We start from the raw sequence: 24,595 nt of genomic DNA on the forward strand, positions 1-24,595 counted from the left end.
TCACAGTGAAGAATGCGAGACCTCGCGGCTCAGGTAACGAGCAGCCTGCTGCAGTTTCCCGAGGTGACCATTCAGGCTCTTGGGGAAGATGAGCTCACCCGAGGGTCTGTGCTGCGCGGGCGGTTTTCCAGAGGTGAGCCTTTTCCTTGAAATTGGGTCTTGCTGTGAAGTTGTTACTGCCTGGAGGTGACCTGAGGCACGGGGTCACAGCATCAGCTGTGTCAGGTTGGTGCTGCTCAGGTGCGTCAGGTTTTGAGAGAACAGAAAGGATGAACTATGACAAAATGATGAAAAATGTTAACATTAAAACATTAGTAGAGTTAAACTTTGAAAGGACAACAGCCTGCGCCAGTCTTGAGCTATTAAAATAACACGGGCAAGTCAGTGAGCCCTCCTCAACTTCTAATGGAATGAAAGGCAGTTTTCAAAAAAGTCCTGGTGTGGTTTTGGGCTGTATTTATTGGTACCATCATAACATCCCGTGCAGAACTAGTTCTCCCACAGTGTTAGAGAGGCAGCCTCCCCTGCTTTTTCTTTCCTAGCCTGACTAAAAACAGAAGGAAGAGGAAAGCCCTGTTAGGCGCTGCAGCCAGGTTTGCAGAGCATTTAATGGGACGCAGAGGAGTGTCCCGGGAGAGCTGCTGAGAGCGGCTGAGCAGATGAGGTAGCTGACTTTGTCGGTGATCTGAAGGTAGAGCCGGGGGCCTGCCTGGGTGTCCGGGCTTCTGCTGAGACCATGTAGAATCTCTCTGTGTGACTGTAAGTGCAGTAGTTGAGTTAATACTCCCTTTGTGTTGGAAGTAGTTCAGTGAAACTAAATGTGCTAACTTCTCTCTGTGATCAGCGCGTGTAAAAGTTGAAATTGGCTCCCGCAGTGCCCATTTTGAGGTAATTCCTTGTTGAAGTCCAAATCCCTGCCCAAAGTAGGCGTGTGTCGAGCAAAGTTAGTCAACTAGAAAAGAATTGGCTGAGATTTTGCCATATTTGAAGTATGCTTTAGGAGTTGTATTCTCATATGTATTTAGATGATTTCTAGCAAAACCAAGCTGAATATGGTATAAAGACTAGAGACCAATCTATTGTAATCTTTATCCCAAACAAGCAGAATTCTTCAGTGCAGGAATGCCAAGTCCAAATGCAAAATAATAAGGTGGTTCATTTTACGATGCATTGGTTGAGGATTCAGTGGGTGATTTTCAATAATCGACCCGAATTCGGTAAGCCTCTCTTGCTCTGTGAGCTACTTCTGTTGAAGCAAAGGGGCAGTGATTGTGATTTTCCCGTTGTTTTCAACCCTCTCCTGGGAGTTTGCTTTAGCCAGCCTTTTCTCTTCTTCCAGGGAGAGATGGGCTGGCCTGGCTGGCGTGTGGCCCTCAGCTGGAGGTCGTGAGCGCTGTGACGGGAGAGCGGCTCTCTGCACACCGTTTCAGTGGAGCCCGTGAGCAGCCTCCCACCATCCGCGTGGTGAAGGAGGTTTCCTGGCAGACGGGAACGGGGCTGCTGGTTGGCTTGAGAGAAGCAGAGGGAAGTGTTCTCTGCCTGTACGACCTTGGAACATCGAGCGTGGTTACAGCAGTAGTTCTGCCAGGAAGGGTAGGTGCTTTTTAATGGGGGAAACGTTGTCAGGTGCTGCATAACGCTGTTTCAGGAGCAGCTTTGGAGCGTCTCTTTGCTAGGACGTCCATTTTCTCTATTGTGTCATCATCCTGTCACTGCAGAGTGTCCAGTCGAGAGCACCTTGATGTGAAATTATGGGGTTAACGGTACCGTTATCCTTTGAGTTTGCTGAGAGAGTCAAACAAGTTTTCTGGTTTTACAGTAGAGCACGTAGTTACCTCATTCTCCACTTTGACAAAAAGGCCTTGAAAACTACCTTTTTTTTTTAGCCAGAGTGACAAAGAACTCGTCCTCACCCTGCCTTTCAAGTGTTGGTAACATACATGTCCTGAATGGTTCATTATGTCAGAAATACTGTCTTTAAAACATCTCAGACTTCCATGGCTGTGCTGTAGCTGACTTCGGCACATTCCCAGGAGTCTTGGACTAGCAAGCAGGTGACTTTAGAGCAAAGCACATTTTTCTGTTGACTTAGGATGGGAAAAAACAGGCTTCACTGCGTTACCTGGCAGGTGGTTACAGACTGACTTTCAGCCTGAAGCCCTTGAACCTCTGCTTATTGCATATGGTGCTTGTGCCGGTGGGATACTCTGGTGTAATGTTGCTAATTTTCCCTGCCTTCTCTAACCCATAAACTCAAATGACGTCCTTTCCCCTCGGCTCCTTATCTGAGTGTAGACAAGAGTCACCTTAAGGTAATGGAACATCAAGGTTCCCTCTGTCTTTACCACCTTAGAATCTGCGACAGATAAATACTTCCGTATTACTCAGCTTTCCAGAGCGTGGTTTGGTTTGACTTGCTAGAATCCAGGCGGGGTTTGTTTGTCTGTAGCGCTACAGTGTGACTGCTGGCAGTGAGCGTTTGTGTGGTGGTGATTTCTAACGAGCTGAGCTGGGTTGGTGCTCCGCTGTGTGGGTTTGCCGATCGTCCTGATAAATCTCAGCGTTTGAGATGGAAAGGCAAGCTGTGCGCTGGCATAGACGTGCAGTCATTCAGACTTGTAAAAGCAAATCTGAATTGAAAACATTAACGGTATTAAATTGGTTTATAACGGTTGCATGTTTCAGAGCTCTGGAATGGTATTTTCCCCACTCTTGCTGGTTTGTGTGAGGCAGAAGGGCAGCATGCAGAGTCAGGGAGCTGAGACAGGATTTCTGCGTTCCTTCCCAGAAGGAGCTGGCAGCAGTGTAGGAGAGTGTGCAAAGCCCAGCAACAGCCTAAGCATCTGTGTGTTATCTCAACAGGTTTTTTTCCATGCTAATTTCAAAGCACAGCACTATACCAGCTAGAGTGAAGAACATTAACTCTATCCCAGCTGAAACCATGACAGAAACAATATAAAGTTGTCTCAAATACTGCGGGCACTTCTAGGAGTAGAATTCTTGTGGCCCAGGGGAAAGGTAAATTCTGTAGCAGATTGCCAGGCAGCGCAGTCACAGCAAGTGCTTGACACGGGAGAGGAGAGAACTTTGGGGCTTCGAGGTTTGGTCAATTTTTCCCCACCTCTGGGGAGAAAAACCAATATATTAAAAAAAAGGACTCCTTGTGGTGCTCACTGCTCTGTTCCGTTGTCGTGTAACAGGTTGCTGTTGATGTAAAGCTCCCTGGTGTCACTGTGTGACATTATGCAAGGAGGCTGAAGGGCAGCCCGTGTTCTTTTGTTGTGGAGCCTTAGTGCAGGAGCCCTCACGTGCTGGTGTCTCTGCTGGAGCCGTCAGGGCTGTCCCGGGAGGGGCTGCAGGTGCGGAAAGGTCTGTCTTCATCAGGGCCTTGTACTAAAGCTGCTGGCAGGCGGCTCCGCGTGTTACAGAGCAGCGTGCGCTTCTCCTCAGCCGGAGCTGGCTTTTGGCGAACCAGCTGCTGGGCTTTTTGCCGCTGTTTCGGCACTGAAAACTTTTCTGCTTTCCCTGGTTGCTCTGTTGATTCTAAATGAGGACTGGTGTAGCTTTCCCTAAGCTGGTATCTCCCTTCCGCTCTCTGTAACAATACTCCCTTGCCGTGGCAGCGGTGTGTCTCCCCTGCAACTTGGCCGCTGCCGCGTCTGACTGAGAGCCGAGATTTGCCCTAGTACCTGTTTGGCAAAGAAGGCGTGGGCTGTATCCCAGTGCTGACGGGCTGGGGGCCGTGGGAGAGCGAGAGTGAGTTTGGCCTTTCTTACTCCAGTCCCTTAAATACGGTCAAGTTTCTTGCATTTAACGCATTTTCTGTGTTGTCTTTGAGTTAATGGTTTCTAAGTAGAAAATGGAACTTGGTAAGCTGTGATAATAGACTGCACCATTGCAGTTGGAGTGAGCTCAGCGAAATCCCTGCAGGAAACCCCGTAAACGGAAGGCAGTAACGGATTTTTGTACAGGACATTTTTGGGGGTTGGTTGGTTTGTTTGTTTTGTCTGGATATAATTGGGATCAATGCTGTGTTTTTAAGTCTGAGAACCCTGTATTTACTTTCTTGCTTCTGATGGGCTGATTCTGGCTTCACTTTTGAGTGATTTCTATCAAAGCTCGTCAAAGAGCTTAAATACTAACTTGTAGTTTTCCTGTAGGTAACTGCTGTAGAGCCCATAACTAACCCCGGAGGAGCCAGCGCGAGGCCTTGGCACCTGCACCGGGCTCTGCAAGGGTTTTGTGGCGTGGCAGCGGTGGCGACAGATGTTGGTCATCTGCTTGTGGTGGACCTTGGTTTGGATGATCTCTCTTGCAGTCAGAGGGAGAATGAACCATCGGGTGAGCTTGCGGTTTCTAAACTTGAACGGAAAAGTAAGAAAACTTGTGTCTTTTAAATCAACAACACGCATCCCACTTTGAAGCTACTGCTGTGCAGACGTTTATGACTGCTGATGACAGGTGGCGGTTTGACATCGTCTGGCCCTGAAAGGATTAAAAATGGGAGTGGCTTCATACTCCTCCTAAGGTTACAAATACCCCCTCCCACCAGGGTCCCTCTGTCACGGTGATTCTCACCAGTGAGGGGTAGGAATCTGACCATCTGAGTCGGTGCAGCTGCCTGACAGGAAGGTGTGTCGGACGTGCCCTGTTTCCTGGGAATGTTCTTCTGCTTCTGTTCATTGACTTGGGGCAAAGTTGAGGCTTGTTTTTTAAAGTAAATATGCCTTACCAAAATCCCTGCATTTCACCAAACGGAACCTGTACTTGGTGTACTCGGATTGCATACGCTGTTTTTGCTCTTACAAGAGTGGCCTCGGGAGCTGGTGTCACTTCAAGTAGCTTCACCATGAGGCCCAAACTCCTGATGTGCAGAGCCCAGGAAGAATTTGTCTATGGAGGTTTCGCTTTCACCTGGTTTTGAAATAGGAGCGAGGATACCTGTCCAGTCAGAGAGTTCCTATGTGCTCTGAGTGCGTACAAAATGGGAAGAGCAGACAAAGTATTGCATCAATGGGTATTTTGCCGGGGACGGTAGCATTAGTTTATACATGTTGTCACGTCAGTGTTTCAAATGCAACCTGAATGGCATAACGCATTCCTTTATTGTGTGGTTTTGTGCGTGTAGCTCTAGTAGTTGTCACCAGAATTGCTGCTGGAGTTCCACTAAGAAGAGAAATGGTGACCGGGGAAGGGAGACATCTCTGCCTTCAGTTACAGTGTCCTTCAGGAACAGCAATATCGACCCTGTGCTACATCAGCAGAAGCAACCAGCTCGCCGTGGGTTTTTCCGACGGCTCCCTGTCACTGTGGAATATGAAAACTCTGCAGTGGGAGTAAGTCGGCCTTTGCACTTGGTCACGCCTGGAGGTGCAGGGCTCTCAAGGCTCTGCTTGAGGAGGAAGTCTGTTAATTTAAAGAGCCCTTTTTCAGGGAGGGAAATGTGGAGTGTAATCTTGGCCTGTTTAGGAATCCCCTTCTGAAGTAACCATTGAGCCATACCTGGATTCAGTGGGCCGCCTTCTCCCCAGCGGGCTGGGATTGTTCTCCTTATTGTGCCCGTGGGCTGAGGAACTGCGGAAAGCTCCCTTCTCTGGGTTCTGTCAAGCAGTTAGGGTGTGAGAGAGCTGCTTTCCATAAGGCAGTTTGTTCCACCAGCAGTATTCAGTGACAGCAGGAGTTGTGTGTGTTTCAATGAAAGAGATTGTAGACATTATTTCTCAGAAGCAGCTCCTGCAATGAGGGCACCCATTGAAAGGCTGAAGTATGTTAATGATGGGATTGTGGTGATCATATTCTTCAAAGCGTCCCGGTTGAAAGGAGTGAGACATGAAGGATCAAGAGCTGATCTGTGGCTGAAAAGACATTCTCTCCCACATTTCAGCCTCGACCAAAAGAGGGGACTGACCCATGCCAAGGCAGCGATGCATGGGAATGAAAGTCTGCTTGGAACACTTGGAGGGGGAATAAGGGTCATGTCAAGGGATAAGCAACAGAGAAATGAGGGAGATGATTTCAGCTCTGCCAAAGAGCAATCCCCCCTGGAATATCTGACCCAGTTCAGATCGGGATTCACTTAAGCAAATCTGCAGTGACTCACCGGGAACTATTGGCGGCATGAATAGAGAGTGGAGGGATAGTGAGGTGGCCAGAATAGATTGTGAAGGTGCAAAGAAGGTTGAGAAGTCTGGAGGAGAAAGGCTTTAGATAGTCCAAGTAAAGAAACAAGACACTACTGGTGTTTGGCGCTGTTTTCAGCTTGTGCAGAAGAGAGGCTGCATTTTCAGTTCAATATTGAAGCAGGCGACAAGAGTAGGAAGAATCTTTTGCCTGGCAGCTGAAGGAATCTTTCATGTTCCTGCTCCGCAGGCAGAGGAGGAGATAAAGCCAGGTTATTGCCCGTGCTGGACAGTAATTTCCTCACCTCGTGGCTGTTGCATCAAAAGCAGTCGCTCCCGTGACTCCCTTGTTTGAGACGGGAGTGTGACCTTCTGTGCCTTGAGGAGAAGCACGTCAGGGGCTCTTTGCTCAGAAGATGCTTCTCCCCTTCTACAAACAGGCAGGGCCACCAGGCTCACCTGCTTTCTGTTTTTGTTAACCCTGCAGGCACCACTGTCAGCTTGAAGGAGGAAGGATTCCTGTCTGCGCCGTTACTTTTCAAGAGCCTGAGCACGATCCTCGCAACTGCTGCTACTTGTGGGCTGTTCAGTCGACGCAAGAAAGGTGAATAAAAGCTTACTATCGGCCACTGATTTTTTTTTTTTTTTGAGTATTTGTTCACCTAGAGTTGACCCACGTGTATTTGTTTTGTTGAATTAGCCGTGCAGGAGATTCTCTCCGGTATGGAAGGGGCTGACGGTGCGATTTGTACAGGATGTAACAGGGATGGAGAGGGACCTACTAGTTCCTCCCTGCTGAAAGGCAGCAAAGCGACAGTGGCTCGATTTCTGTGCTGGCATTCTTCAATGGCTTCCTTTGTTTCCTGATGACTGCTTCATGATTTGCCTGATATTCACACCGTGGTATGAAAATACCATGGAGCGCAGTGGAGGCTGCAGCTCCAGAGCACTAACGGTGCGGATCCACCAGCCTGCTTCCCCTAAAGGAGGAGGTGACAGCATGGCCGGTTCCCTGGTGCCAGCCTGAGCCTTGGTGAGCCAGCTCAGCTCGGCTGGCAGGGAAGGTGCTCAGCAGCCAAGTCGGTGGTTTCCTGCTGGGCTAATGACTGAAAGGAGGGTGTGGAAGGTGCCGTGTGTGCAGGGGAGGGACTGGAGCTTTGGTGGGAAGGGAAGGGGAGAAAGATCTGCCCCTCTCGGCATCAGCAAGCTATTTACTCAGCTCGGCTGCTCATGGAGTGGCAATCTTTTTCAGTTTGACTGTAAAGCAGTTTTGATTGCGAGCTCTTCAATGCCAAGAACTGTTCCCAACCATTTTTACTCCATAGAACATCTTGAAGCTTCCAGATTGTATGGGTAGCCTTTGCCCCAGAAGCTGTTAGTGTCCAAATTTCCTCCTTTGTGGTTTAGCGGCTAAATGTGACCAATTCTTGGGTTTTGGGAAGGGCTGTTTTTCTTTTCAGTGAGACAGTGCTATTCAGGAAACCTCAGCCTAGACCTAAGGAAAGGGTAACGAGGACTATAAAGCAGCTTTGTAACCAAATGTCATCATTTGTACCTTTTCCAGTGAAGGCGATGCCGTGAGTTTACATCTGTTGCAGTTAGCGTTCGCAGACAGGAGGCGCTCGGCTTCAGGACAAGCCATGTACGAGGTAAGACGTGCACGTCCGTGAAAGGATGGAAAGAGTCCTTTTCCCTAAGGGAGTATCAGTGAAGTTGGCAGGGGGAATATTGACCATGACAATTCAGAGATGACTTAAAAAGAAAGAATCTTTTGCTGAGTCTTCCCGGGCACGGCCTTTGTCCATACTTTTTGAAAAGAAGTCGTACAATTTCATACCGCCGTGTCGTGTGTTCCAGCCAGGGCCGTCTGCAAAGAGCCCGTATAAATTCAGTTCCTGAAGAGGCAGCAGCTTTTACAAAGAAAATGATTCTTCATTTAAACACCAAGTGAATGGCCTGTAGGAAGAGAAGACAGGGCTTTGAGTAGCTCTGTTTAACCAAACTGCAGAGTTGAATAAGGTTCTGTCTGTCTCCCTTCCTTAAAACACGGGCGTACAGCTTTATTCTGTTCCGGTCTTCAGGTTTAAATTCTTGTTTTCCCTTTGAGCTCTGTCAGCAGGACTTCACAGGACGCTCACCTGCAGGGTCTCTTCGGTGCTGGTCCTGAAACTTCGTAGCTCTAAAGAGAACTCTTTCTACTTTTTGGCTGCGTTACCTACGAACTCTGCTCTTGAAGCCAGCAAAATACGCAAATACAGTAAAGAGTGGTCTGATTTGGTCAAAAAAGTATATGTAAATTTTGAGAAGTGGCTCCAAAGAGGTTGTGTTTAAAATAGAGGTGAACTAGCCTTACCTCTCTGTTATCTAACAGATAGAAGACGCGTTTTTAGAACGTATAATTTTATTCAGTGTTACGCCTGAAACCCTTGCAAAATCTTTTGGATGGGAAAGTAATCTTAATTCAGAGCATGTCTTTCCTGTTGAGGTGCGGTAGGAGAGGATCTGTGCTCTACAGCCTTGATATTTATTAGTAGTATTTCCTAGAATGGTTAAGAGAAAGCTTGCCTGTTCTCAGAGTAGGTGAGTTAAATGTAACATATCAGGTCATACGAGAATGGATTGTCTCATGCCAGTTCCTTCTAGAGCTGTGAAACTTTAGGAAACTTGGGTAGAATGAGGTACAAGCAATTTTTTTATTCTCTGGTAGGTTTTTGGAGATTTTTAGCTGCTTAGCTTTTGGTTTTGTTTGGTTGGTTTTTAATTGTAGAGCTGCTCTTTGTCCACAATCCACACACCCATGTGTTGTAGGGTAGAGCATTTGACCAAGTGCTGTATTTGGAAAGACAGTATTTCAGTCAATGCTTGCTTAGCAAATGGTGGTCTCAGAGGTTCCACACAATCCTGCTGGAGTTTCTGTAGGTCTCAAAGTAGTTGGCTGACTCTGTAGGAATTCGTGCCCCTAAACGCCTTGCCCACGTGCATGCCATGTCCGCCGGGTTGTTTTGCTGTTGGCTGCACTTGGTGAAGGCAGGGAGGCATATTTCACCCTTTAGTCCCTGAGGAGGCGAGAGGAGGAGCTGGCAGGAGCTGACGTGGTTTGAGAGAAGGCTGTGACTCAGTAAGACGTTCTCATGGCTACTCCCGAGGGATGGGCTTTCACTCTAGCGGTGTGTGCCTATAGATAATGCCTCGCAAGAGAGCTTTGGCTGCTGGAAGGCCGTGACTCCTCTAACTTCATCAGTTCTGTGATCAAGTCATGGAGCAAAGCGCTTTGCATGCCTATGTATGGCATTATTTCAGATCTCTCTTTCTAGATAAATACGTAGGTTTGTGAAGAAACCGGGATGGTGCAAGGAATTCTGCAAAACACATTTAGAACCAGTAATGCGAGGGAAATGCTCAGTTCTGAAAATGTGCAAAGCTTTTACGGCCAAACTTACCCGTTACGGTTTGACACTCAGTTCTCTTGCTTGTCAGCTGTAGTTTCTCTTTGCCATCAGATTAAGCGCCTGGGAGAGATACAGTACAATATGCAGGTTCTATTAGACATAGACATTCTTTCCTACTGAGGTATAATGTCTGCTTTTCTCTCAGAATGACCTTTCTCTCGCCTGTGATTTTTTCTGCAGGGTTTGGCATCCTGTGTTGAAAAGTACAGTTTGGATCTGACGGGTGGAGCCTTTCCCTTGAGAGGGCAGGGCAGCAAGGCCAAACTACTCAGCTGTCAGGCTGTAGAAATCTTTCCCAACTGCATTGACAGAGAAGGCAGCGTTGATGAAGGTTTGTTCCTGATGCCCGTGTTTGGTTGTTCTAAACTAAATGGCTTTGGCATCCAAGCAGTGAATGCTGTTCCATACCCACAGCCTGAAAGTCTTCAGTATCTGTATAGACTAACTTCTTGGGCTTATTTCAAAGGAAAAACTGGGTGCTTAGGTTCTGTGGGACTTGTTAAAATAAACCCTATTTTTCCCTTCAATGCTTGCTGACATGCTGTAGCGATGTATGGTGGGGTCACCTCTATAACACCTGTCAGTCATTTTATTCCTCCAGCTCTCGTCTTTGAACAGTAGGATCATCCCCTCCATTGCTTAGGAATGTTCCCTCAACTTTCTTTTTTCCCCTCTTCCAACCTATGCCTGCACCTGCATCCAGCTGGCGGCCGGTCACGAGTGCTGTTCCCCAGGGCTCAGTCCTGGGGCCAGATCTGTTTGATACCTTCCCCAAGCACCTGGATGAGCCGGCAGCGTGCCCGCGTGGCCAGGAAGGCCACCAGCATCCTGGCTTGTATGAGAGATAGTGTGGCCAGCAGGAGTAGGGCAGTGATCGTCCCCCCCTACTGGGCGGTGGTGAGGCTGCACCTCGAATCCTGTGTTCAGTTTTGGGCCCCTCACTACGAGAAAGATACTGAGGTGCTGAGTGTGTCCAAAGAAGGGCAGCGAAGCTGGTGAAGGGTCTAGAGCACAAGGTTTAGTTGGGATCTTAGGAAAAATTTCTTCACAGAAAGGGTTGCGAAGCAGTGGAACAGGCTGCCCAGGGAAGTGGTGGCGTCACCATCCCTGGAGGGAGTTAAAAGACGTGCAGACGTGGCGCTGTGGGACAGGGTTTAGTGGTGGGCTTGGCAGTATGAGGTTTACAGTTGGGCTCGATGATCTTAGGGGCCTTTTCCAACCTAAATGATTCTACGAGTCTATGATCTGCCTGTGCACTTTGCCCTCTCTGTGTCTAATAGGTTCCTACACCTACAAGCTCTTAAAGCAATAGCTTCTGGCTTCCCTTGTCCGGATCGACAGTTAAAACTCCTCTGGTGTCTTTCATTACCTTGCAATAATGAGATGTGCATCTCTGGGTTTGCACATCCAGTGATGCTCTGAGCACATCTCTGAGCCGGCTGCAGTGATAACTTTCACAGCCTTTTGTTTGGGTGTGTGAATGCCCTTCCCTCTCTTCTTACTGGCCTTAACTTATGTCTGCTGTTACAAAGACGACACTGGCGTGACTTTCTAGGCTATTTGTGTTTATTAGCTTTGTCTTAGTCCTGAAGAGGCAGCTTCCACCTCTTTTGGGGTGCCATCCTCTAACAACAGCGTGTCAAAATCTAATGAAAACCCCTTTGGATTTTCTCCACCTGTGGCATGATTCTGAGGAGAGGGCCTTCTAAAACCTTGTCAAAAACAACCAACAGGCGCACCCACCAAAAAACCCAAACCAAAACCAACAAAAAAGGCCCTTTCGGTCCCCTTTTCATGAAGTCTGAGGCATGGAAAAATGCTTGTCATTTTTCTGATGGCTCCTCATTAGCTTTTATCCAGAAACTATTCAAGTTGTAGGCCCACATGAGCTTCTGTTGGATGTGGGTTGAGGTTAGAAAGGAAGCTGGCTTCTGATTTATGAAACTACTTGACATCTTCAAAGGCAGTTTCAGCGGCTCACACAAGTGAAAGGGCACAGAAGTTCACGATGACACGCAGTAAAGCGTGGGAGGCTCCCTGAGCAGCCCTGATGAACTCAGCAGAGAACAGAGACCCATTTTGCCAAACGACCTGTCTCCTGGTTCCCTGCTCTGTCAGGGTAAAGGATGCACCCCCCACTTTGCTCACATCTGGAGAATGCCTTCTCCCCAGAGACGACAGACCATGCCACTTCTTGAGAGAACCCGAGTGTAACATTGTCAATATTTGATGTTAAACTCTTTGTTCCAACCTCCTGTTTGTTGGGGTTGGGTTTTGGTGTTTGTTTTGTGTGATAATTGTGTTCCTTCATTCTGACTGTGCTGGAAAGGAGCTATTCGTAACACTCGTAATCGAGTCGAATCTGGAAATTAATAATGCCAGCTGAGTGATCAAGTGTATACGACAAGAATTTGTATGCTTTCTAAAAGCAGCAATGTATGTTTTCCTAGGGTGGTGGGTTGTTTTTTGGTTTTTGTTTTTTTCTAACCATCTTGATGCACTCTTACTGTATGGGAGACTTGATTACCTGACAATTGTGTATTGGGTTTGTCTTAGGACGGATACAGGTTGAACTCGCAAAGGGGGGCAGCATGACTGAAACCTATCACAGAGGTGATGCTATGGTGTACATTTTTAAAATTCTTCTTAGTCAAGTGTTGTGTTTCATGAGTGACGTAACAGAATGAAGCCAAACTAGAAAGGGATGTTTTGAAAATGTCAGATAGATTGTATTTTCTCCCAATAAGAAACAATGTCTTGTCTTTTACAGTCATATCTCCTGACACCAGTGTCTCCGTCTTCAGCTGGCAAGTGAACACATGCGGCCAGGGAAAACCATCTACTTATTTGGGTGTATTTGACTTTGACTGCTGGTATGAGGCTCAAAAGCCAGGCTCACTAAGGTAGGTTTTTATGAAGCTGGTTTCAGTATCCCTCCCCATAATTCACTGGAAAGTCGGCGTTTAGCTTCTGCGCTTGTTTTCTTTCAGGCCAGAAGAATCCCTTCAGGACTGCCCCTATTTTGCACTGTGGTCACTGGACGCTGTGACAAGCACGACTGCTCCAAACCTCCTTCTGGATGTTGTGGTGCAGGAGCGCAGCCTAAGCTGGAGAGTTCCTCCTTCTTACCCACAACCTGAGCTGTGTTTTCATCCAAGCACCTATAATTTTGGTAGGTATTATATGGCTTTGAGTAGTGATAAGCTTAAACCGAGCTCAAATGCCATTTATTGGTTCTCCTGGTCACTGTTTGTCACGCAAAAACCCAACCAAACCGAAACACCCCAACCCCGCACCCACCCAACTGTGATGACGTTGTACTGACCAAGTGTGTGCTGTTGTGACACCTGCCTGACAGGCGGCTGGGTCTGGGGGTTGGGTGCTTCTGTAACGCAGCCCGTGAGGTGGTGCTGGTGATCAGATGAAATGACTCTGGGCTGAAGCTCAAAGCGCAGCACCTCGATAGCCCCGGAGGTAAAATTTCTACACTCAGCCATTATTTTTCTAAAAAAGGCTGTAAGTGATGTCATGAGGAAAACGGGTACTCAGTTGTACCTTTCCAGAGGTTGCTGTGACAAAAATGTAAACTGGTGCTACCATCATGGTGAGAGTATGGAATGTTGTCCAACGTTCGTTGTCTCTGCAGATGGCACGTGCCTGCTGAGCTCTGGAGTTGTTCATGTGACGTGCAGCGGCTTCCAGAAGGAGGTGAGCTTTTACTGTGTCTTTATGGAGAATGTCAAGAGATGGACCTTTCCTAAGCTTTCCATGGCGCTGCTTTCGGTGTCAGGGACCATGTAATGCTCCTCCTGCCCATCCACACGCGTAACTGCAATTGTACCCTACCAGTTTTATCAAATGTAATGTTTGAGGTCCCCTCTTGGGAGTGTAAACCCACCGTTGCCTCCCGTTGAAGCACGATCAGGGACTGAATGTCTAGAAAGGAAGAGAGCGCTGCTCTAGGAGCAGGAAGAGAAAGTCGGGGAAAGGTGTTCCTTCTCTCTCATCAATGAGTGCAACTGCCTGCGTGGTCCTGAGTTCGGGTTTTGATCCCTGATGAGCTGGGAAAAGAGGACAGAATGGAGAAAAGGAAGCATCGTTCCCTCAGAACAACCTTCAGGCAGAGGAGCACTTGGTAGGAAGGGGAGAGCAGTCTTTCCCTGCCCTCATCTTCCTCTCTACTGGATTCCTCACCAGATCTGTGGGGGTGCGTTGGGGCAAAGCGCACTTGTGCACAGTGTGGTAGCTAACATGAACGTCTTGGCAGGTTGGCCTGGCCCATAGGCTGTTTCTTTTGCAAGCCTGATGTAGGCTCTTCCATTCAGATTGGGTGATCTGATGTCAGCTCCACGTTGGGAATAATTGGGAAATGCAGAAATTTGTCATACCCTTTGCTGAATTGAGACTAGATCATTCAGAGGCTTGTTAGGGATTTGAGCAGGAATTGCTTGTGAATGTGAGTAAGACAAATCTCAGAATTAGGGGCAAGAAGCTTGGTTTGGGGTTTTGTTTGCCACCGTAAGTCGTACTCGGTGTGTTTCCTTGTCTGAGACTGGTTTTCAGAAAAAGATGGAAATCTGATGTGTGTATTTGAACGTGTAGAAATGGCTTTGAATGTGATGATTTTATTTAGAAGGGAAAGATACTTGTGAATGTGCTTAAAAAGCCAAAGAAAGAAGCAAACAAAAAGCAAAAGCCCTAAAAAGGACAATTTGATGAGGGCTCAGTCTTGGGCCCCTCGGGACAAGAAGGACATAGAGTTGCCGGTGCGTGTCCAGAGAAGGGCAACAAAGCTGGGGAAGGGTCTGGAGAACAGGTCTCATGAGGAGAGGTTGAGGGACCTGGGGTTGTTTGGCCTGGAGGAGAGGAGGCTGAGGGGAGACCTTATCGCTCCCTGCAGCTGCCTGACAGGAGGCTGTTGTGAGGTGGGGGTTGGTCTCTTCTCCCAGGTCACTAGCGATAGAACGAGAGGAAACGGCTTCAAGCTGCATCAGGGGAGGTTTAGGTTGGATATTAGGGAAAATGCCTTCACTGCAAGAGTGGTCAGGCCTTGGAAGAGGCTGCCCAGAGAGGTGGGGGACTCACCATCCCTGGAGGTATTGAAAAGACATGTAGACGTGGCACTTGAGGCCTGATTTAGGAGACATGGTAGTGTTGGGTTGACAGTTGCACTCATTGATCCTGGAGGGCTTTTCCAACCTTAAGGATTCTATGATTCTATGTTTCTATGTTCATTTCACCTGGAAGAAGTACCAGAACACCAGCTGCACTAAGCTACTCCTTAACAGTGCACGTCTGTGCCTGCCTGTGCTTTGCCCTTCTGAAGGATCGCCACGGCATTAGAACACAGTGTTTGAAGCGCCTAAAACTGAAACCTATTAGAACATCAATGTTTCACTTCTTTTCTGTCATTTTGGGAAATGACAACTTAATGTTTGGGGTGTCGTAACTGCTTCATGTCTTCATAGCCTGGAAAGCTGCTTGATCTTGGCTTCACTGCTTCCATGCAAACGTTGCAGAGTTCTGTTTGTTCTGTCCCCTTCGCGCATTCCTGATGGCAAACTTCTCTGCACCCCATGTGCCATGGGTATAAGCAGGGCACGTTGCTGGGAATAGTTAATTGGAACGCAGTAAATTGAGAGGATAATGCAGAGGCATGCAAATAAAGATTAGAATTAGCCTTTGGGAAGTTGATGTGTCAGGGGAAAAATTCCATGTGCTCCTCACAGCAACAAGCAGCCCAGCCTGTGATGCCTGAGTGAGTGTAGGGTTAGAAACAAGCACTTACTGTTGGTGGTTGGGATGTTGACAGCAGGTGGGATTCTCCTTTTCTTTCGCCTGTTACTTTTAGGAGGAGCAGTTAGACGCGGTCTTGTCAGCTGCTGCCCAGACAGGTTCTGTAGGGCTTCTGACTGGCTGCATTAAGCTTTGGACATCTAAAGGTAAGACTTGTTATGTTTTTTTTATGTTGCATGGTTTCTTCGTTTGGAATTCTTGATTCATTTCTTTTTTGTTCTCTCTTTTTAAAGAGCAGCCAAGTTCTGCTGCTAATTTACAGTTTGCCCTTGACTGGACATGGAGCAGGGTGATCTATACACAACACGAATTTGATGACATATGTGAGTACTAGTGCAGCCATGCTGCAAACCTAGAATCAGTCTTTCCAGTTGAGCTCATTCAGTGATCTGCTGGTAGATGGTCTTGCCCGCAGATCTGGAAGTGCACTTTGAAACTCTGCAATGGCTCTGTAGGCTAACGATTTCATACCTGTTCTTGAAAAGGTGTTGCGCTGTTTGACGGCTCCTGCAGCTCCACTGACCCGCAGAGGTTACAGGCTCTGCAGCACCGCCAGTTGCTTTTGAGCAACCTTAGCACAGTCTTGAACTGTTTTCTAACAGAGGCACAAGAGCTCGCCGGAGAAGGTTTGTCACAGTATTTCTAACTCTCTGGTATGTCTTATGAAGATTTGGAACGATGCTGGGGCTGTAATTGTGGAAAGAGGAGCTTCTGTTGGTTTTGCTGATTGGCAGAAAGTCAAATGTAGCGGGGAGAAGGGGCTTAAATGGAGGGGTTGGGGCTGCCACTTACCGCGCGTTGAGTTCAGGGCAAGAGTTTGTTGGGGAGCTGGTGCGAGTGGGTGGGGAGGCTGCGGTCAGCAAGGAGCTGTGCAAGCACCCGGCTTGAAATTACAGCAACGGGATGTGGCACTGTGACAAATACTCCCTTTGATTGTCAGCTAGCAGTGCGTGATTGCATGCAAATATTGGATTGGAAATGACTAAAATCAGAGAGGAAGCCTAAATGAGTAACATGTGAAGTGAGTTGCATGAGTTTCTGTAGCTGTTTCTATTAGAACTTGTTCCTGGCATATTGAGGAGAAAAGAGAAAATCCCTTTGCTAGAGTAAACGTCTCTGCTACGTGAAGAACAGGTGCCTTATCCATGAGTGGATTTAGTAGTTCCAACTTCACTTTTTTATTAAACCTTTAGTGAATCTTCTTCTTTGTAGGGGTTGCTTGTGATTGTGGGCTTTTACTTCAGAGAAGGACGTGATACGGAGTGAAAAATGCACAGGCAAAGATTTCTACCGTGTTATTTTTCTACTTTCTCTTTAGTGCAATGAGGGGAGCTTTATAAAAAACAAAAGAAATTGCACACCAACAGTCCTCTTAAGCTTCTTTTCATGTTTTGCAGACTTGACAAATAAGCTGGCGGTGACCAGCCTCGCAGCTTTGTATGCACGAGTGGTCCTCTGGTTCTGTGGGTCCCGCCTCCTGCCCGAGGGCTCAGGTAAGCCTAAACTGTCACGCGTCTGTAGCAGTCAGTGCTTCCTATGAACACGTGCTTCCCCATGGTTTTGTCAAGGCTTCCTCAATACCAAGTCGTGCCCGTTCAGTGACAGCAGATGCTGAAGTTCTGCTGCTGAAATTGAGATTTCACTGTTTTTTCAACTACGTCGTGTAGAATGATGGAAGCAGTTTCTTTCCGGGGTGTTTCTCAGAAACAGCAATAAGCCTCTGAGGGAGGGAGTTGCTCGTGCCCACAGCTTGAAATCTTTGGGATTGTAAACAAGTAACTCCTAAAGCACCAACACGGGAATGCTTGATTTTACAGTAAAAGCCTGACGTGCGTGTTTTGAACTTTTTACGGATTGTTTGAGGAAAAAATACACCTTGGAAATAGTTCATCATTTGGATGGGTTATAAATCCTATTGTCAGCCTTAACTGTCTTACGCATGTTCACATGACATGTTTAAAAACCCATTCCCTTTGAGAACTGGGTTTTTTTTTTAGAGTGAACTTCAGCTGACACTACATGTTCTGGATGCTACATCACCTGTAAGCTTGAAATGGCACTTAGGACAAGGAGGAATTGACTCCTGTGTCGTAGGTCTCTTTTAGCAAAGGCAGAAGGAGGCTGGGCTTCTTTCAAAGCCGGAGGCTTGGCTGTGCTTTTGATGCTTAGCTTGTGTGTTCTTCTGTCTTTTTAGTCAAAAACTGTAGGTTGAAAATGTGATATGACTGCTTTAACTTACTTCTTATTTATTGCCTGTAGGTGATGAGATGCGTTTCTCTAGACCTTTCTACAATTATCCTCTGATTCGGAGCTACTACGCTGGTCATCGACAGCAACTGGAGCGTTTATCAAGGTAGGACGTGCAGGAAAGCTCTAGAACAGTTCCACTGCAAATTCAGAAGCGGCAGCAAGTGGCTTTTCCATCAGCAGCTGTATTTGCTACGCTTCATGCATTTGCTGGCAACACTCTTGACTGGAGTGATGCGTGTGTCCTGCTGAACAGAGAGGTTCCTTTCCCGTGTTGAAATGTTGATATATACCTCTGCTTAGTGCCCTTTGTTGGTACCATCATTGTTTTGACGTGCACGTAATTCATTGGCAATTCTGTGTCATTTGTTACCACTGGAAAAGGTCGTGTGGTGAGGACAGGATCCGTCACGGCCAGGTCAGCAAGGCACGGCCTTTGCAGAGCAATTGTTCTGGACACAGAAGAAAGCGTGTTTTAGGAAAAAAAAAACAAAGCAAAAACCAAAAAACAAAGCAAAAATAATCTCTCTCAATGACCAGTGATAGATGGCGATAAGGGGATTGGCCCAAATCTCCCACTCCCAAGCACCGCGGTGTCGTTGAAGGAGATGGGCAGAGTCACATGCAGCTGGCACGGCCAGCGCTCTCCTGGCGACTGGATAAATGCCCCTTCCTCACGGGAGCTCCCTTTCCTGGGCTGGCTCACGAGCATAATGGTGATGTGCCTTGGGTTAGGTGAGAACAGATTTTTCTTTGGCAACTGTTCTGTAACCTAAAGAAAGTCCTCAAGTAGCCGTGGCTGTGGCACCGTGAGCAAGGTGCAGCAGGAGGAGTCCAGGTGGAAGCTGCTCTATGTCAGGCGCTGGCTTTCAAGCTCCTCTTCCTGCGCGTCCTTCTCAGGTAACTCTCGTACAGGCTCACGGGCTCCTTAGAAGCACCACCTCCAGCGTGCTGCTTCTGCTCGTCCTCCTCGGGAAATGAAAGGCTGGCGTCGCAGCCCGCAGGAGCCTGCGATGGGCTTCTGAGGAATGCAGTGTTTCACAGGCCAGCCCTCCGTCACTGTGATGGCACGTGCAGAGGCGCAAACGTGCTGCTTCAGGTGATACCAGAATTCAGCTGCGGGCTCAGCTTTCTGACCGTGACTGTTTTTCAGTAACAGAAGCGAGGTGCTGAGACCAAAGCCTGACATTGCCGTGCTGTGGTCTCACCGCTGTGCGTGGGAACACTCCCGCTGGGGGCGTGAGGTTTGGGGTAGCTTTGCTCACACTGCCCTTGTATTACAAGTAATGCGGCACAAAAGAAAAACTGAAAACTAAAAGGTCGCTGCAACTTTCCCCTTAATAAGGGAGCTTTTTGGATTCCTATTTGGAGCTCCTTTAATAATTCACTAGGATCTAATGAGCACCTTTCACCTGACTCCGAAATTTCTTTCCAGTCTACTTCAAGTCATGATCATGCCTTTGTCTGTTTGTTCCTTTCTTGGAGTCATGGGAGCTTTAGCTGGGTTTGTTTTGGCTGGAGGAAATCTGTGACACCGAGAGGCTGCAATTAGTGTTTTCCTCTGTCAAATCCTCGCTACGTTTTGTTCCAGAGGCAAATGGGACTCTGACTGCCTGATGATCGATGGGATGGTTTCCCAGTTGGGAGACCAAGTTGAGGAGATGTGGCGGAGAGAGGAAGGAGGAACTGGGAAATACCCACCTCCTAGTTTACAGGTGAGTGTTGTGTTCCCTGAAAACAACCACCACCACCACCACAAACCCCAGCCCCAGCCCAGCCCTCCCCCAAAGCCAATGATTTCTCAAAGAGAGGAGTTTTAAAAAGCTTCTACCTTTTCATTCCAGGCACTGCTGGAGCTCTATTTGCTAGAAGGCGTTGAAGAAAGCCACAAACATGCAATCGTATCCCTTGGAGTTATTTCTGTCACACCTCCAGTATACGCGCATCAGGGGTCTGAAATGTCTGTCACCTACGCGTTCGATGCATTTTCTAATTTGTGCTTCAAACGCACTGCGGATGAACACGTGTAGTTAAGAATTAAGTCGCAGACAGAAGCATTGTTTGATTTCTTTGTACTGTGGATTGTTTAGGAATTTTTAAAATGTTTTGTTGCAAAGTCTTTTCTGATGTGAGAAAACAGGTTTACTAAGCAATGTTAAAGGTAGAAAGCTCCCCTAGATTGTCTCAAAATGTAAACTGTTTTTCATTTTTGAAGCACCCACAGCTGTAGCAAACAGCTGCTTCCTCGAGCGATGCACTAGAATGTGCTGCTTCAGAGCAAAAGGATTTCTGACAGCGGTGTACCAGGACCTGATGTTGCTGAAATCATCCATTTTCCAGCACAGCTAAGAGGGCTTGCTTTTGTGCTGTTACAAGTGCGGGCACACAGAATAATAGAGAGAGAGAAGGGAAAAGTCATTGGGCAGAAACTGAACTTTTAAGCTGCCGAAATACACTGTGTTGCTTTGGTTGTGTGTTGTCTGACCCGAGAGGGGAGCCTAGAGAGCAGGGGCTTTAAAGCTGTTGCACCCCGGAGCTCTCTGATGAGAACAGACCCCCCAAAACAGCTGTCAGAAAGAGAGAGTGACACTGCCAATGAGTGATCCACATACTGGTTTAAATCCAGTTTTAATCATCCAGAGCTAAGCTGTGCTGTAAGGACACCCTAATTTCAGTTGTTTCATATACGCTGGAAAGGAGGGAAGAAACCAGCTGTAGAATTTGTTTGCTTTAATAATCAAGCATTGGCCGTTCTCGTGTTTTGAATGTCCAGCTGGTGGCTCCAGTGACTAAAGAGGGAGCCTGTGTTTCCAACGGGACTGTTTAAATATCGAAAGGCAACCTTTCTGAATGCCTTAGAGAAATCAGAGAGTCTGTCTTTCTGGTTATTTATTCAGAATGCAATTTTGTTGTTAGGGCCTGACTATCTTCAGGTTGCAACAGCATGAAATGGCAAGACTAATACATGAGTATTTTCTGCGTCCTACCACTATGATATTCTTATTTCCTTTTATTATCTATTAATATTCTATTAACAATAGTAATAATGTTATTTCATGTGATAAATTGTTGGTCTTGCAAATCTATTAGCCTTAATTAGATACTTGATATCAGACAATTTACTTGCTGCTAGACATCATACATTCCTTTCCGAACAAAACAGAACCTTCCGTCGACTCCTTCGCAGCTGCCTTTGCCATCCCTTCGGGCCTTGTTAAGCTTATTCGAGGTTTTTGGCTTCTAGACCACAAGGACTATGATGTAAGTATGTGACAGTTTAGTTGGGCACACATTGCAATACAATGCTATGATCTATCAAATGATGTAAAAACCCTGGTGCTTAGCTGATACCAGGTGATAAAACATGGGAAGCTTCTTTTTTGTAATGCTGCTTCAGCAGCACCTTCAGCAATACGTGATGGTCTGCAGTTTGGTTTTAATTACGTTGAGAGGAAATGGATTAAGACAATGAAGAAGTCAGTGTTAATGCTTGACGTGTGACTTGCCAAAGCCGTCTGTTCAGGTTGTTCTCAGCAGAGCAGTCGAGCGCTTTCTCAAAAGCAGTGGTTTGGGGACTTTAAATAGTCAAGTGACCATCCTGGCAGCAAGACTTGAGACAGAAGACCGCAAAAGTGACTCTTCAATCTAATTCATGTTCCTCCTGATGCTGAAGGTTGCCTTTGCCTGTCACAATTTTAATGCAACCTGTCTGGGAGAATAACTTGTATTTCTAAGAAGTGATGTTTGCCTATGGGGATTTGGTAACCCTAGCCGAGTGTGAATCACTCCTTTTAAAAGACTCTGGTTTTTTTCTGTATGGCTAAGTGATTTTTTTTTTCCTGCAAATAGTAAAGAATTTATATTTACCTGTCCGGTATCAAGGACATTCACCCTTACTGAAGAAACTTTTGAACAGTTTTGTTGTGTGCTTGTGTGTCCAGTCTGATCCCCTCTATACAAAGAGGATGTGGCCAGGCTGGAAGGGGCCCAGAGAGGGGCCACCAGGATGATCAGAGGACAGGGAAGCTGCCATACGAGGATGGGCTGGGAGAGCTGGATTTGTTCAGCCTTGAGAAAAGGAGGCTCAGAGGGGATCTCATCCCCATGTACCAGGGCTTAGGGGGTAGCTACAAAGAAGGTGGAGACTCCCTTTTTACACGGAGTCCCATAGAGAGGACAAGGGGGATGGACACAGGTTGCTCTTGGGGAGATTCCGATTGGGCACCAGAGGGAAATTTTTCACACTGAGGACAGTCACCGTTGGAATAATCTCCCCAGGGATGTGGTTGACTCGGCCATGTTGGACACCGTCAAGAGTCGTCTGGACAGGGTGCTGGGCCATCTTGTCTAGGCTGGGCTCTTCCCAGAAAGGTTGGGCTAGATGATCGCTGAGGTCCCTTCCAACCTGGGATTCTGTGATCTTAGTAAACCTGATCTCCACCTTCTGCAGAACTCCCTGGCCCTGCTCTTTCACCCAGCTACAATCAAACCTGTGTCGTGGCAACACGTGAGAATTCTTCGGTCCCTCATGTGCCAAGGAGAGCATGGGCGAGCCCTCAGATACATGCAGGTGATGAAGCCACCGTTCTCAAGCAGTCGTGAAGAGCGGCTTTTCCTCACTGTGCTGTTGTCCAATAGGTAAAGAAATATATGCCACCATTTTGGCATTGAAATCCTGTGAAAGATGGAGAGCAAACACTAGAAATCACAATCCCCTAAATTTCCTTTAAACTTTGAGCACAATAACTGTGGGGTATCTTTTTAGTTATACTATTAATACGCCTTTACATCTCAAAAACTTAACTGCAGGTGCATGGCGGAGGCTTGGGCTCTGCTGCAGGAGCACACCGCTCAGTTAAAGGAGGAAGAGCTATTAAAAGACATGTATGACATCTGTCGGGAGATGGGACTAGTGGGAGACTTCCTGAGGCTGCCTTTCACAGACTCTGAACAAGTAAGTGTGGGCAAGAGGAAAATCTGAACCCCCTCTTTGCCAAGAGAAGAGGCAGGGTCATCATATATGTTTTCAAATGTGTTATTTCTCATAGAAGTGTTTGGAGAAATTTTTACGGACTCATGAGATTCTTTTAGTCCGGCATCTGCAGCGTGCCAACTGTACGGCAGCCCCACAGCTGAACCGGGCGATGAACGTTCATCTCATGGTAAGCGTAAAAGTTCTGCCAAGTGTGCAAGGTTCTCTTAGGGGTTACTAACTAGATTTAACAGTGCTCAATAAGAATCCTGCTTTCTTTATCACACCCTTCTTTGAAATACTTGCAATAAGCCTCTGCACCTTACGTTACAGCTGAACCTAAAAGTTGAACAGAATGTGTCACTGCTCCAAAGCTACCCCGTGCAGTTGGAAATTCTGTGTTCCAGGCTGTTGTTGACTCCACTTCGAACAGTTTGTTTGTGTCTGAGGATTAAATAAGTATCTCCTGTCAGCCACTCTTACCATTCAGATATTCAGGGACGTACGTTATGTAGCGTTCAGAAGATTGGAAGTTGTTTGGGTCACTGTGGAAGGAAGAGTGTGTTGTATGTCATCTTCTGTATCTCACACGCAGCTCTGGGTGCCAACCCACAGGCAACGTTTGCATCACGGGTTGTTCTTTTTATTATTTCCTCAAGCTACAGCGTGAGGTCTGCAATTCCACAGCTTTCGTTTTACCACTTTTAGGACAGAAATTCTTACCTAACTTCTGAGTCTCAACATAGGCAGGTCAAATTCTGTGTTATCGGAACTTCTGTTGTGGTTCTGTGATCCATTTGCTGCTTTCCAGAACCATAGTTTCCCAGGGAAGCAAACTTGTGGGGTGGTTCTGGAAGGCTGAGGTCCTGCGTTTGAAAGCTTCCATCCCGGGGGAAGGGGTGTGTAGGCAGCTTTCTCTTCCTCATTTTAATCCTCACTTCCTCTTGTCCAACGTAACCCGCCGCTGCCCTGGAGATTCAGTCACCTGGGGCAGCGGCGTTTCAGGAAAAACAAGAGAAAGGCACTATTTTGTCAGCCACGTGAAACTTGTGGGTGCTGACAAGCGTGTCAGAATGAGGTTCTGCAGGGTGCCGGCATGGTTTTAACTTAAAGTTGTAGGTTCTGCTATTATTCTAGTCTTCCTTCCGCTTGGCTAAAAATTCCGGGTGAAGCTGGTGTGCGCTGATGGGCAGAACTGGCTGCCGCTCCGTGCAGGGGGTGTATTTTACTGCACCTGTAGAGGAAACATATTCCCTAATTCGAAATAGCACCGACAGCTCCGTGCTATGAACTTCTTGTAACATTTAACTTCTTGCTTTACGCTTCTCGTTCATCAGAACGACTGTGCTCCTCGCTGGAGACAGAGAGCAGTTGCCAGAAATTCTCTCTCAGCCCAGCACGGCAAGACCCTTCCTAGAGGTCAGAGGCAGCTGGCTGTAGAGAGAGCCAAGCCTTACCACCTGCCTTCGTCCGGACCAAGAGGAGGTAATTTTTAAGGGGGGGAATATAACGCACAACTAACCATCGCTTTGATTGCACAAGGCTGATCGTTTTTCCCTCGTGCTTTACAGCCGCAAGACCAAAGCCAATCTCGACAGTAACAAAACCAGCTAATGCAGGAAATGTGGATCCAAGGGCACCTTTCAGCAGTCGTGTGTTGGCCAAAGTTAGAGAGTTATGGGTAGGAAACGAGCAGAAACCCAGTTGAGAGAGAGTTTTTCTGTTATGATAATGTTTGCTATGCAAAATACATGTGTTTATATTATGGTAAATGTGTTCAGAGAATTTAAGATGGCTAAAACTAAAACCCTGATTACCATCAAGCTATTGGTGTACACATCTTGCTAGACTTGATTGTGTGATCAAATAGTGATCTCTTCCCACTTGCTGACACATTTCTGCTTTGTTTCTGCCTCTTTTACTTAAAAATAGGCAGAACGATAAAGAGCAGGAAAGAGGCCAGTAGCTGTCAGATGAGTTTCCTACAGGTGGTGTGGCCAAATCAACCCCAG

At 47.1% G+C, this 24,595-nt stretch overlaps 1 protein-coding gene across 1 annotated transcript; it reads left to right on the top strand.

Annotated features, from left to right (window-relative positions):
• Positions 1–12: 12 nt before the first annotated feature.
• LOC135317484 (protein ELYS-like) lies at positions 13–24,276 on the top strand (the record flags this gene model as incomplete). The annotated part of the gene is made up of 24 exons (XM_064473777.1): positions 13–133; positions 1,340–1,593; positions 4,161–4,341; positions 5,129–5,336; positions 6,607–6,723; positions 7,684–7,768; positions 9,749–9,899; positions 12,339–12,471; positions 12,559–12,740; positions 13,215–13,285; positions 15,426–15,510; positions 15,598–15,687; positions 15,850–15,994; positions 16,494–16,498; positions 16,762–16,857; positions 17,624–17,717; positions 19,203–19,326; positions 19,456–19,512; positions 20,726–20,872; positions 22,062–22,249; positions 22,421–22,565; positions 22,660–22,773; positions 23,921–24,068; positions 24,155–24,276. Coding segments are annotated over exons 1-24 (3,063 nt in total), but the record flags the coding sequence as incomplete, so codon positions are not given.
• Between the last annotated feature and the right edge of the window lie 319 nt (positions 24,277–24,595).

The sequence above is a fragment of the Phalacrocorax carbo genome, chromosome 26 (genome assembly GCF_963921805.1).
Source record: "Phalacrocorax carbo chromosome 26, bPhaCar2.1, whole genome shotgun sequence".
Lineage (NCBI taxonomy): Eukaryota > Metazoa > Chordata > Aves > Suliformes > Phalacrocoracidae > Phalacrocorax > Phalacrocorax carbo.